The following is a 13,150-nucleotide window of genomic DNA, read 5'->3' on the forward strand; positions in this document are numbered from 1 at the left end:
CATAGCATCAGCAGGGAAGATACCCAGTGTCTGGTTATGTCTATGGTTCGCAGACTTCAGACAGTCATCAAATGAAAAGGATCTGCAATCAAGTACCAAATATGATGACTTTATTTGAGATTGCGTTAATTTGTCCAATTACATTGGGTCCCATAAAAGTGGGGGGACTAGTATGTATAAATCGGGCCGTAATTCCTACATTAATACATTAATCACGGGATATGGATCAAAGCACCCTTAAAGCTGATAGTTTGCACTTTAACCTCATACGAATGGTTTTATGACTAATTCAATGGGCTGGAGCACAGAGGCAAAACAACAAATGTGGCACTGTCCAAATACTTCTGGACTATTCTCTCTCTCTCTCTCTCTATATATATATATATATATATATATATATATATATATATATATATATATATATGTGTGTGTGTAGAGAGAGAGAGAGAGAGAGAGAGAGAGAGAGAGAAGGAAGAGGTAGGGTGGGGATACTCTGTCCAGGACTAAGTTTACAAATTCAGATCGTATTCTGTTGTGCCCTCTACTGGCATAATCGCAATTTTGTATTAATGTTGTGGTTAACACTTCTGAAAATTAGGTCAGGAAAATAACTGGAAAAGTTCAACACTATTTATCTGTTTCCAGGGCCTTCAGTATGGAGTTCCAAAAATGCCAAACTGAAAAATAAATGAATGACTGAATAAATGAATGATTGAATAAATAAATGCTAGAAAAATGTAAAATGAATGTACACTGGAATAAATAATAGATAAAATCTGACGTAATTGGATATTTCTGCATTTATTTATTTGCCTAGTTATTTCCTTATTTATTTTCTTTATCATTAATTTCTGTATTGGGCTATATATATATTTCCGCATTTATTTATTTCTTGATTCATTTATTTCTGTATATATTTCCGTATTTATTTCCTTGTCCTTATGATAATGACGAAGAAATACAGAATTTATTTATTTATTCGTTTTATTGAGTCATTTATTAATTTATTTTTAAATATTAAATATTTTAAATTTTAAATGTATGGTCCTCCATGCTTCAGCCCTCTATTCGAGCATGCTATTCACCTCTAAGGAACTCAGTTCCTATTACTCGCATTGATAAGCATTCTGCATCACTGACATATATTGTTTTGCAATGGCTTGTAGATTCGTGATCTACAATGACATCGTCACGAGTTATTAAAAATGAAATGCTCACAGCGCATGTTCAGTCGTTATGATGTAATATAGAGTGGAATTGTATATTTGCTATGGTGCTTGAGATGAAAGTGCTTTGACAACAACATCGATGATGCTCTGTTCGTGGTGCTGAAATCTCTCTCTCCAACGCGCGCGCACGCACACACACACACACACACATACACAGCCTCTGTCATGGCGTCTTCCAACAACGTTAACCCCATCAACTACAGCTGGTGGCCCATATCTGCGATGGATGAAGGCTCCAAATTGGCTGAGGAAAATGGGAGTCTAGAAGCAGTAGTAGAGCCAAGACCCTTTTCAAAAGACAGACTGGTTCTGTATCACTGGACGCAGTCTTTCACCTCGCAGAAGGTAAGGCTCGCTCAGAAATCGGTTGTGCTTCTGACATTTCAGCTTTCAGTGACGACCATTAATTATTGAACGCGTTTTTCCTCATGCTGTTTATTTCGTATTTGCATGTGGTATTTCAGCAGCCTGTTTATGCTCGCTAGAATTTCGTTCTCGGTTGTTTTGCAGTAAAGCGTTGTTATATTTTCTTGAGATCCTTGGCTACTTAAAGGTTCGTGATCGATGCGTGCTGTATTGAAATGACATTTTAAGTATTCACCAAAGGCAAGGTGTTGCGTCCAGTTCATCCCTTTTCATTTCTTTTAGACGCACAAATGACTGCAATCTTTACATTTTCTTGAAATGTGTTATTTACAATTAGGTAACGGAAGAGCGGAAAATAGCAACAAAACATGATTTTTTGGTTTGGAATCTTTATTTCGTCGCATAACTTGTAGAACAGTTAGATTTAGATTATCTATGTAACAATAGATATACACGTGATAGGTTTACCAAATAATAGGCTACATATTTTGATATCTTTAAAAGTTTGCGTATAGCCTGGAGAGCAAGGAAACGCGACCGCAGGCTATATTACTTGTATTGTCAACTTTTCGTCATATTAAGCACGAAGTTGTCTCCCTAATCTACCTATAAATTATTGGACGAAAAGCGGGTACAATTCAAGTTACTCGTCGATTACGGTCAACTTTTCCTTTTTCTGATGACCATTTAACAAATTTCACGTTGTCGTAAAGTGACTAGAACACGTTCCAAATGTTTTGTATTCACCACATTTATTGCAAAATCAACTAATTACGTAATAAGATATTTCGAGTCCGTTTTGTTAGCTTTAATAAACAAAACTCACATTTGCATCTGACATAATTTGCAAGGCTGTAGCCGATACTGCCCGCACTTAGCACAAAGGGACTGCGGATGAAGTGCATGCATACTACTCGAGAAAGTGGTGATTATAGAGGTGCCTGATGATAACGATTAGCCTGCGGTTGATTGGCGTTGTTAAGAGGAACGTTGTTAGTCAATTAAATCTTGCTTACAACTGGCAGGATGAGTCAGGAGATCTTTCCGCCCTTTGGTGGATTTGTGGTCGCAGTCGACCGATGTAACCAATGCTTAATCCTGCGAATTTAATACTCAATTTTAAAAACTGCCCTAGTGGCTAGTGCCATTTATGAGCCCTGATTTTTAGAAGTTCTGACAAAAGTTTTGTTTGGGGGGGTTACATCAGACTCTGGTGTAGGGGGGCTGCAGTGCCTGCTGGTTTTGGCATGCTTCAGATCTGGTGATTTGTCTGAATCATTGTTTGGCTGGAGTCCATAAACCTCGTTTTCTGGCCTAAGATGGCAGCTGATTGAAATGAGACTGCTGTGGCCCTCCAGGATTTGTGTCTGACACTAATGCTTTAACGCAGGGCACCGCAGCCATGGTCCTGGACTCGCAGCGATGTTTCTGGTTTTTGTTCCATCCGAGTTTGATAGCAAGACTTTGCTGGATGGTTAAAAGCCTGAGCCGGAGTTTTCTGAATGGGGAAACACTGTGTGCCTCCAGCACGTAGTCATCTGGATTCAACAAACCAGATGAATTAAAATGAATCCAGCTGAAGAATGTAGTTACAGGTTTGGAAGAAGCCAAAAGCATGAGGACTATCTCTGGTGCTCAAGGACCAGGGTTGCCTACCCGTGCCCTAATGTAGACAGGATTAACTGGAGTGGAAATCACAAGTGTGCTTAACCACACCATTGTTAGGGCTTATTGCATCCTTGTGTCATAGGCAATTATTACAGCAGGTTGTTTTATATATATATATATTCCTGTATGAGGTGTAGCCAGTGTATGCAGAGTTAGTATTGGGAAAAGTCAGTGGTTTCATTAATAATTTGATTTCCAGAAATTAGGTCGGTAATCGTGGTGAGCAGACTTTGTTCCTGGGCTCATATGGTCTTTCTCCGAATTGCGTTTTTCCCGTGAAACTACCCTAGGAGCATGTTGCGCGAGTGGCGTGCCTGCGGTGACGCTTTTGGTTCTCGGCGGCAGGTGCGGCTGGTGATCAGTGAGAAGGGCCTGCCGTGCGAGGAGAGGGACGTTAGCCTCCCGCTCAGCGAACAGAACGACCCCTGGTTCATGAGGCTCAACCTGGGAGAGGAGGTGCCCGTGTTCATCCACGGGGACACCATCGTCAGCGACTACAACCGCATCATCGAGTACTTGGAAACAAACTTTGTGGGAGGTAGCTACCTAGTGTCAGGATAACCAAACGTTTGTTTTGTCGTTCATTTGTGAACTTCTTTTCTGTTGTGGCGTGTTTTGCAATGTTGTTTTTGTTATAGCACCCTTGTTTGTTTCCTGTGAAATTTATTTGAATCTACTGAGATAATCTCCTTTTGTGATGCCTGGGTTTGTTTGCAATTAAACTTTTGTTTGCTTGATGCCTGCATGCTGCATTTATTTATCCATTTACCTCAAATCTAAAGCTGAAATATATATAGTGTTATCTTTTTTCAATAGCAGTAATTTGGACAGAGTAATTCAATTTCCAAACAAATTCATAGGTCCATAAACAGTGTAAAATAGGACTGATTGTATTCCATATTAGAGAATCTACTATTTCTGCAAGCAGGAAATACAGATTAAAACATTCATTTGTAAGCAGTATATTACAATTTCTTATAATTTAGTAAAAATGATGATGGAAATTTCTTGTTAAAACAATAAACTGCTCCTTCTATCTATGTAAGCCCTTACAAAGCCTCTTGCAGAGAGAAACTGAGAAGGCCAGAGTTACATCACTACAATGAACAAAACTGGCCTTCGGGGGAAAAACGGTGTAGATCAAACATGGACCGCTTATAAGACAAGACATTTTTGACGTTCAATTGCCCAATTAACTGACGCTACACAAGAGAACTGTCTTGGATGACTTCACATTCAACTACTCATACAGTGCCGCTAAATACAGTGCAGCTAAATACTAAATTTACAGCTGTTGGTAAATGAATACTCCAGCATCGCACGTGTACATGCTTCGTATGCGTGTATGTGTGTGTGATGCCCGTGGTTCTCAGAGATGGTGGCCCAGCTGATCCCCGACGCCGCGACGCCCCTCCACGCCCGTGTGCAGCAGTACCGGGAGCTGCTGGACGGGCTGCCCATGGACGCCTACACCCACGGCTGCATCCTGCACCCCGAGCTCACCGCCGACTCCATGATCCCAAAGTACGCCACCGCTGAAATACGCCGTAAGTGAAGGCAGTTTGGAACTACACAGCCCCCCGGCCTAGAGCACGCAGTGCGTGATTCTGATTTCAGATGCATTATTCTGCATGTACTGTAACTGGAATGATCAATTAAGCTTGGTACCAGCATGGAACAAAAAATTGAAAAAAAGAGTTAATGGCACGTTTGTACATAGGTGGATATACACCAAAAATATGTGCTGTGAGTATCGGCCTTTTCAAGTCCAGTCAAGTCAAGTAGAACTTTGACTTGACTTGACTTGAAAAGATTAACCAGCTGAGTCGGTGACATATCTGACCTTCCAGACTGTTCTACAGCAGCGCTGTTCCAAAAACACTTGCATAATTCATACCATTGATTTCAACTTGCCATCAGTCAGACAGTAGTGTCCTGCTCAGGATAATGGCCTACAGTAATCACACGACTTACAAAGGAGCTGCATCTGCAAAAAAACCTGAAGTGGAGACATGGAAAGGTGCTTGTGAAAAAGTCGCCACATGTTGTATTTAGGAATGGAAATTCAGATGACGAGTTTATTGCTAACGGAAGAAGGTTAGGTTAGCTTAGACAAGGTTGGGTTAGGTACTGTTAGGGTTAGGTTAGGTTTCGTTACGTTAGGTTATGGTTAGGTTTGGTAGGGTTGGGTTAGGCTGAATCTTTCAGTGAAGTGGTCCCTCCCCCTGCAGGACACCTGGCCCATGCTGCATCTGAGCTATTGAAGCTGGACCAGGAAGAGTCCCAGCTGGCAGAGCTGGAGCCCTATCTGTCCAAACATAAGAAGCTCATGGTGAGACATGACCTGTTTCCCTGCTGTGGTACTGTACAAAACAGAGATACTGCCACAGAGGCAAGGATCCGTGGCTATAGCATTGTCACAAATCTGCAAAGCCCCCCAACTATTTTCTTAGAATTTCACATTTTACAATGTCCAGGGTGCCACCACTGCATTCATGTGCTATACATGCTATAATGCCATACACAAAAATGGGTACTATGACAGTGAGACAATGACCACTACATTTCATTACATGGCAAAAAGTATTTCGTTTTACAGCCTAGAGGCTGTTTCTCTGGGATCAAGGATATTTAGCAAATGTTGCATTCCCAGCTCCCAATATTCTAATATTTCTACTGTATACAAAATACTAGCTTAACACAAATTGAAGGCTTTTGTGGTTTCAATTTTAGACGCCAGGAATGGATTGTGAAATTGACGTTGGAGTTTGTCATGTAAATGTTCCTCCTTTACAGGATGTTTGTATCTTTTTTAAATCATTATTTCAGGCTAAGATTCTGGACCACGATGACGTTAACTACCTGAATAATATTCTTGGTGAATTGCATATGGTGTTGGATCAAGTGGAAGCTGAACTAGAGAAGCGGAAACTTGAATATCAAGGTTGGTTTCTGGTCGTGTCTACAGGTGTACAAAATCCATTTAATCTCATTAATCCCTCATTCCAAGCATTTATCATGTGTGGGAGTGTGATTTTAACAGATTAGGGGTGCGATATTTTAAAAGAAATGTCATCAATTTTTTTCTGTGCTCCAGGACAGAAGCGTGAGCTCTGGCTTTGCGGACCCGATTTCTCTCTGGCCGACATTTGTCTGGGAGCGACTTTGCACCGCCTCAAATTTTTAGGACTTTCGAAGAAGTACTGGGAGGACGGGAGCAGACCCAACCTGCGGTCGTTTTTTGAGCACGTGCAGAAACGCTACGCCTTTCGCAAGGTCCTGGGCGATGTGCACACCACGCTCCTGTCTGCCGTTCTCCCGAACGCCTTCCAGATGGTGAAGAAAAAGCCGCCGTCATTCTTCGGAGCGTCGTTTCTAATGGGATCGCTAGGAGGCATGGGGTACTTCGCCTATTGGTTTTTAAAGAAAAAATACATGTAGTGAAAGCTGTTATTTGGCTTCTGTTAGCAACTTTTTGCTAACAGAAGCCAAACGTTTTGGTTTTTGATGCCATGTTGTTGTTTTTTTGACATTTTCAAAACACAAGCGAAGTGTTTGTAGAAATTTGTTAAATTAATAATGTGTGTACAGAAGATAATGAATTTGTCGTTTTTTCATGTTTTTATGTGGCATATATAAAAAATAACCCGTTTGTACACCTGAAAGAACAATTTAAAAATACTTAAATTATTTCAAGATAATTCAGTATAGATACTCTGCATTACATTTAGAATATAATGTAAGATTGTTCTCTAGACAGAAGTATTATATAGACATAGACACTGCATGAAGTGAAAAATTGGATTGTATCAAAAATTTCTAATTTGCAGTTGAATATATCATTCCACAACTTATTTTAAATAATTTTCAAACAACTTTGTGAATATTTCATAAACTGTAGTTGAAGACTCTTCCCCTTCAGTTAGTAGTCTGCTTTTTATGAAATGTAATTCAATAGCTAAGTGGACCTTTGAAACCTACATACAAGCAGTCTTTCCTCTAGGTGTTTGCTATTTTATGCATCACTATCTTTTGATATGGAAACTGATTTTTCACTGAAACCTTGCCGTTAAAAAAACATCTACTTTATATAGTGCTATTTTTCTAATTGCCAGAAAGTACTGCCAGATATAGTTGTAGAGGCTGTTCAATCCTCTCAGTTGACATACATTTTAGCAAGAGTTCCTTCTGTTATTTTGATGGTTTTCAAAGATGAATGGTTTTCCTCTCACTACCACACTCAGAATGTGGAAAAAGATTAGTCCACATGAAAAATATATCACTGTGATACAACTGCTTTCAATACACATTGTTAGAATGTAACCAAAATGACCTGTTTACCACAAAATTCACTTTTGTCAGTGAGAGGCATGCTTGAAGTATGAACAGGGTAGGCACTCTAAAAAAGCAGTCCCTTTTTGCACTTTTTAGTGATATTGGGACAACTATTGTTCAGTAACTGATAATGTAATTGTAATTCCACCCTTATGGCATTCATGAAACCTCTCTTTCCCATCTTTGCTTTTTAACTGCTGAGTATAGCTCATTCATATGGGAACTGTTCCTGTATTTAAAAACTGAACTTACCTGACATCTTGGCCAGATGCATGAAACCACAAGGTTATGAGCCTGATAAAACAGACTACATCTCATGTGATATACGTTATCTCCATGGAACCATGTGTTGGCAACTTTAAGAACTGATTTTAACCCTTTAATTAGCTTAGTTGTAAATTACTGTGATATGACTGTTATATTACAAGGTGGGAAGTTTTTTTGGGCTCTTATTCAGTTCAGAGTATTATCAGTTTTGAGAGTTATCCAGAAACCAAAGACAGTGATGCATGTTGTTGTATAGATTTTTGTTCATGTATGGAGGGCTAAAGTAGTTATTGTTAGCCTTAGTGTTGTTGAATTGATTATGCAAAATGGTAATGACTGTTTGAGGGTATTTTGAACTTTTCGTCAGTAATTTAAGATGGACACTGCATGACAAAACTAAATTCTCTCATACAAACAGATTCTCCATTGTAATTATGTGTGGGCAGATGATGGTCTTGGTTTGAAAATACTGTAAGAACATTAAGAACAGCTAAAAACGCAAGAAACCCATTGTAACAGAGCGAAATCTCAGTTCCTGAATTTGCTTACGGTTGTTTGGCGCGAGTACGCCGCTTTCATAAATGTAGTGCGCACCTTTTATGTTTGCAGGTTTGTCAACTCGAAACACATTCGCTTCTGTATCTGTTTACCACAATACTATATTGCAAATCACTTAAACATACACATCTGATTTCACACGTTAAATAGATTTATTTTAGCATACCATGTTCATTAAATGCAATGTCAGGAGTTGCTACTAACCGTTGTTTGTTCCGTTCGTTCCATGTTCAAACAGGAATGACGTAATCCTAACGTCACGATTCTGTGCCAATTGTATTGGAAGCGCTGGAGAGTAAGAATTGGCTATTTCAGGCGGGGGGAGACCCTAAAGTGCATTCGTGATATTTTCTCATACCCAATTAGATATGTGATCATTAGATATAAGGTAGCAACTGATAATATATGTATAATGATTTCTATGTGTAAAAATATATACTGTCATTTCTTTTGAGATAACTGAATATTGTATGGAAATGGTATAGTCCGGATAATGTGTAGCCTGTATATGACCAGGTAATTTGCTCTCAGTGGTGGCTGGCACTCAGTAGGTGGGTGTAATTGAATGTGTATAATTGATGTACTGATTCTTTTTTATATAAATATAAATGTTTGTATAATAGTTGGTGCCACTTTTGTAAATAAAACACCCCACATGGGTTGCACAAGTCTGAGTCTCATCTCCAAAGGTCACTGTAAATTCAGCTGACCAACCATCCTTGTAACACCCATGAAGAAGTGCCAAAAGCATGATTGTCATGTAATGAGGAGCAAGGTGACGGGGTGGACACCAAATTAGCATACTTTAACCAGTGTCTTTCTGCCATGGGGGATTCTCCTTTCAGTATGAAAAAATGACAAACCTTCAAAAATTGTGGCCAAAAGAAGTAATGCATCAAGCCAAAATTTGATACGATTTTGTCAATGTTTCAGAATGTACTCTTCCTTTAACCATTCACTCACCCATTGTAAGAGTCTTGTAATAGTACTGTAAAACAAAAACACAGACAAGACCTCATTCTGTAAATTGGCATGTGTATACATTGGACTGTATGGAACAACATGAAAAATTGAGCAAAGTTTTAAAAAGTAGTTTTGAGATAATTAGATTATTAACTTTAATTATTAATTTGTTAATGAATGCACATAATTAAGTCTTCAAAACATTCAAATATTACCTTTGTTGTACAGCAAGGCTTTGTGATTGCAATTAGACCAAGGTATTGTTTTTACACTGTAGGTCTCAAAAGTAGATGTGGGTAGGCCAAAAGTGGAGTGAATTTGTCCCTAATTTTCTTAATGATGGTTTGTGTTTTTTTCTCCTCAAAAGTATACCAATGATCATAACTATAAAGTCACATTATGGCTGTCAAACAACAGAAAGATCTGAGAGCGAAGATTGAAAAGAAGCCATTTTCCCCAGAATTACCCTAAAGCTCTTTTTACATTCATTTGGATTAAACAGTCATTGACAACACTTTTCGTTGTTTTGTTTTTTATTTATTGCCAAACCTATACAAGGTTGAATGGAAAAGGAAACATCTGGTTTCTTCATCAAAGTTATAGACAAAAACATTGTAATTACCATTGGCAATGTAATATCGGCAAATAAAACATCGCAATGAGCACAGTAAATATGCCCAGTAGACAAAAAAAGGACATTTCTAAACTATATGTTTCACAAGTCTCCCAAAAGGTAGATATTGGAGAATTCAAATCTTGTTTCAAATGTGAATTATTTGTCATACATAAAAAACAGCTCTTTTAAGATGACATTATTTTGTGCTTTTTATTTTTTGTAAGCTTTTATGGTCATTTAAAATGTTTGTTTATTAGTATTGATAAGTTGTCATAAATAAAATTTCCAATAAAATGAACTGTCATTAAAGCTTAATTTTTTTTATAATTAATTGTTTGGAGTGGAAGTTTTTGTAAGCTATTGGCTATACTTCACTTGCCAATATAAAATAAGAACCCACTATAAATCCATTTGAATATTAAATCTGAGGCACAGTGTTTTAGATTAACTGCGCTCTCCAGTTTATGGAGATTAATGATTAAATTCCTGCTGATTTTATTTATTAAAGAATATGTTTTTCCATGAGCAGTGAAGTGTTTCAGCATGTTACTGTAAGTGTCGTTCTTCTGATTGCACCATCACAAAGACACCTGAATGTAAAAAGTCACAGTATGCAAGGATGATATAGACTATGCTTTTGCCTATATTTTTAATTCAAAATTCTGTAAATGGTTTGTTGATATAGTTTTCAATAACAATAAGCACTACCATTTTTTATATATACATATGATTAAAGAACAGAAAACATTTTGATGGTTACTCTCTGTGGGGGACTTCCAATCTAAATCAAAGGGTGCATTTTTGACTTTGCCTCAAAAGCACAGGCTATATTTTAGTTTTATTTGATTACTTTTAATCTCTCATTATTGTCCATCTCATATATACATATACATACACACATACATACAAATTTCAGAAGATCCTCATTGTATTTGAAGACTTTTAAACTGTTGGGTCTGCTGTAAAATAGTGATTATACCTTGTTCTTTCCAGTGTATTTCACTCAGATTAAAGTGCTTTTAGGGCTGTTCAGGCACAGTAAATAGTGTTCATCCAATTACGGTGTCCCATAAAAGACAGGATACGGGATGACCTGGGCTTACTTATATTCAGTGACAATAAAACAAATGCCGAGAACTGAGCTAGAAGAATCACGCTGACAAGTGTGATCAATGTTTGCTCTGGCTACCCAGCCATAAGAAATGTCTCTGCATTACCACTCACCACCAACAGAGGTCACCCAAGGGAACAATTCATTTTGAAATATTCTTTTTTTTTCAAATCTGTGAAATTAAATTTTTTTTTTATTGTTGTCCTTGTACTGTAATTTTACTTGTTATTATATTGCACATTATTTAATGAATGGTAAAACACACATGGGAGGAGTTATTAAGTTAAAATGGAAAGATAAATAAGTTCTTAAATATTTTACCCAACAGGATATTTCTGCAAGGTGAATTATTAGTTTATAAAAATTAATAATAAACAAGCAAACGCTTCTTCTGAAGCTTTAATACACAGAATGACCCATAATGAATTCTGTTTACATAACAGTGATGCATACATTACTTTAAAAGTCAGTTTTGTGTGGAAATCTACTTTTGAACATGACAAATTGTGAAGACGCAAAGGCACAGATTTTGAAAAAAAACAGGATTAAGGAGGCAGGCAATACATTTAAAAAGCCCTGTCCTTTCAGCCTGAGTGGATAAGGATGACAGGGCCAGACTGCTTCTTACTGCCTCATCAACTCCTCTCATTTGTCCTGGACATGTATGCTGTAAAACGGTCTTGTACAAAATGCTTTTAAAGTCATAAAGAGCTGATAAATTCAGCGCAGGTCATAATCATATAGTCTGAAAAAGTTCCTGTGACCGTATATTTAACTGCAGTTTCATAGAATGTGTCTGTGTAAATGAGCTTGTGAATTTATTCTGCTTTTAAACTGGTTCTGAGAGCACTGTGACTGAAACGTTAACCTTGTTCGTAAGTGTGACCCAAAAACTGCCGCACTAAGCCAAAAGCAGCAGAACATCATGAATGTTAGAAGCAAACATTCATCACATCTAAATCTTCAATGTCGGAAATATTCATTACACCCAAGGCCTGAATGTTAGAAACAAACATTCATCACACCCAAGACACAGTATTTCACAGAGTGGGTCATTCGCAAAACACTTGCGGACACGTGTTTCTCGCGAGAGTGGCCCATCGCCACTCTTTTCTGTTTTTATGATGATTTACATTTGACATTTTGTCTTAAATACTATTAAAAATTATTCAATATCAGCAGATGGCAGATGTACAAAGGAGTATGTGCAGTATGACGATCTCCAGGTGATGGTTCAGTGACCGGGGCTCAGTGGGCAGGATGGGGGGTCCTTCAGTGCTGTACGTAGGGCAGGATGTGGGGGCTCAGCCAGTGGGGTACAGGACAGTGTGCTTCTAAAGAATACACACACCTTGTGCTCAATGCCTGAATTGGCTGCTGATTGATAGGAAACTACAAATACCTGCAGCCCTCCAGGATTGAGCGTGACTCTCCAGCGCCAAGACGGCAAGCTCCATTGCGCGGGCGTGGCTCACAGTTCGGTAACAAATCCTGATCGTCAAGGTGCTGACCGCGGCCAGCAACATCACGGAGCGGAACATGACCGGCTGTACCGTTGCCAGGGGGTCATCTGGAATGTCCACCCATCAACACTCCTCCTGTCAATCAGATGCCTGTAGTTCGCCTGCACCAGTCACACGCAGGGCGAGCTCCTCCGACGCGGTAGCTGCGCAGTGCAGCCGATGGCCTGCAGAACAAAAGTAATGTGAATTGGAGAAGCTGCAAGCCTCCACTCTCACAAATCCACGGAGGGCGTTACATGCTAATAAGATAAATAAATCTGAGGACGTGTGTGGGGACCCTGCATCAGAGCTGTAGAGTCCTGCGGCTGGAACTAAGCACACAGTACAGAAAAAATATCTGAAATGACATCACGTGTGTTACAGCCTAAAAATGCTACTAAAAATGGGAGAAAAATGAAATAAAGTCAGGGAGAAAAATAGTATTGCGGTATTAAATTGATTAGACTTGTCATTTAAGATATTTTGTCTGTAATGTGTATATTCTGTGTGCTTAGTTCAAGCACCAGGACTCTGC

General features: G+C 38.6%; 1 protein-coding gene and 1 long non-coding RNA gene across 2 annotated transcripts; one reads left to right on the forward strand and one right to left on the reverse strand.

Annotated features, from left to right (window-relative positions):
- The first annotated feature begins 1,237 nt into the window (after window positions 1-1,237).
- On the forward strand, window positions 1,238-7,901 carry LOC135237539 (ganglioside-induced differentiation-associated protein 1-like 1). The gene is made up of 6 exons (XM_064304750.1): window positions 1,238-1,574; window positions 3,609-3,801; window positions 4,637-4,810; window positions 5,495-5,595; window positions 6,093-6,207; window positions 6,361-7,901. The coding sequence occupies exons 1-6, from the start codon at window positions 1,395-1,397 to the stop codon at window positions 6,702-6,704; spliced, it is 1,107 nt and encodes a 368-aa protein (XP_064160820.1). The 5' UTR covers window positions 1,238-1,394; the 3' UTR covers window positions 6,705-7,901.
- LOC135237540 (uncharacterized) lies at window positions 4,710-8,694 on the reverse strand. The gene is made up of 3 exons (XR_010324849.1): window positions 8,628-8,694; window positions 5,161-6,673; window positions 4,710-4,798 (listed from the first exon to the last, which is right to left on the reverse strand). It is a non-coding gene; the product is annotated as an uncharacterized LOC135237540 (long non-coding RNA).
- Between the last annotated feature and the right edge of the window lie 4,456 nt (window positions 8,695-13,150).

The sequence above is a fragment of the Anguilla rostrata genome, chromosome 13 (genome assembly GCF_018555375.3).
Source record: "Anguilla rostrata isolate EN2019 chromosome 13, ASM1855537v3, whole genome shotgun sequence".
Taxonomy (NCBI): domain Eukaryota; kingdom Metazoa; phylum Chordata; class Actinopteri; order Anguilliformes; family Anguillidae; genus Anguilla; species Anguilla rostrata.

What these genes read in the sequence shown, in the direction of transcription:
- LOC135237539 (XM_064304750.1), top strand. Translation starts at nt 1,395, where the DNA reads ATGGCGTCTTCCAACAACGTTAACCCCATCAACTACAGCTGGTGGCCC. An exon ending in AGTCTTTCACCTCGCAGAAG is followed by an intron (nt 1,575 to 3,608) that starts GTAAGGCTCGCT and finishes TCTCGGCGGCAG; the next exon opens with GTGCGGCTGGTGATCAGTGA. An exon ending in CCAAACATAAGAAGCTCATG is followed by an intron (nt 5,596 to 6,092) that starts GTGAGACATGAC and finishes TCATTATTTCAG; the next exon opens with GCTAAGATTCTGGACCACGA.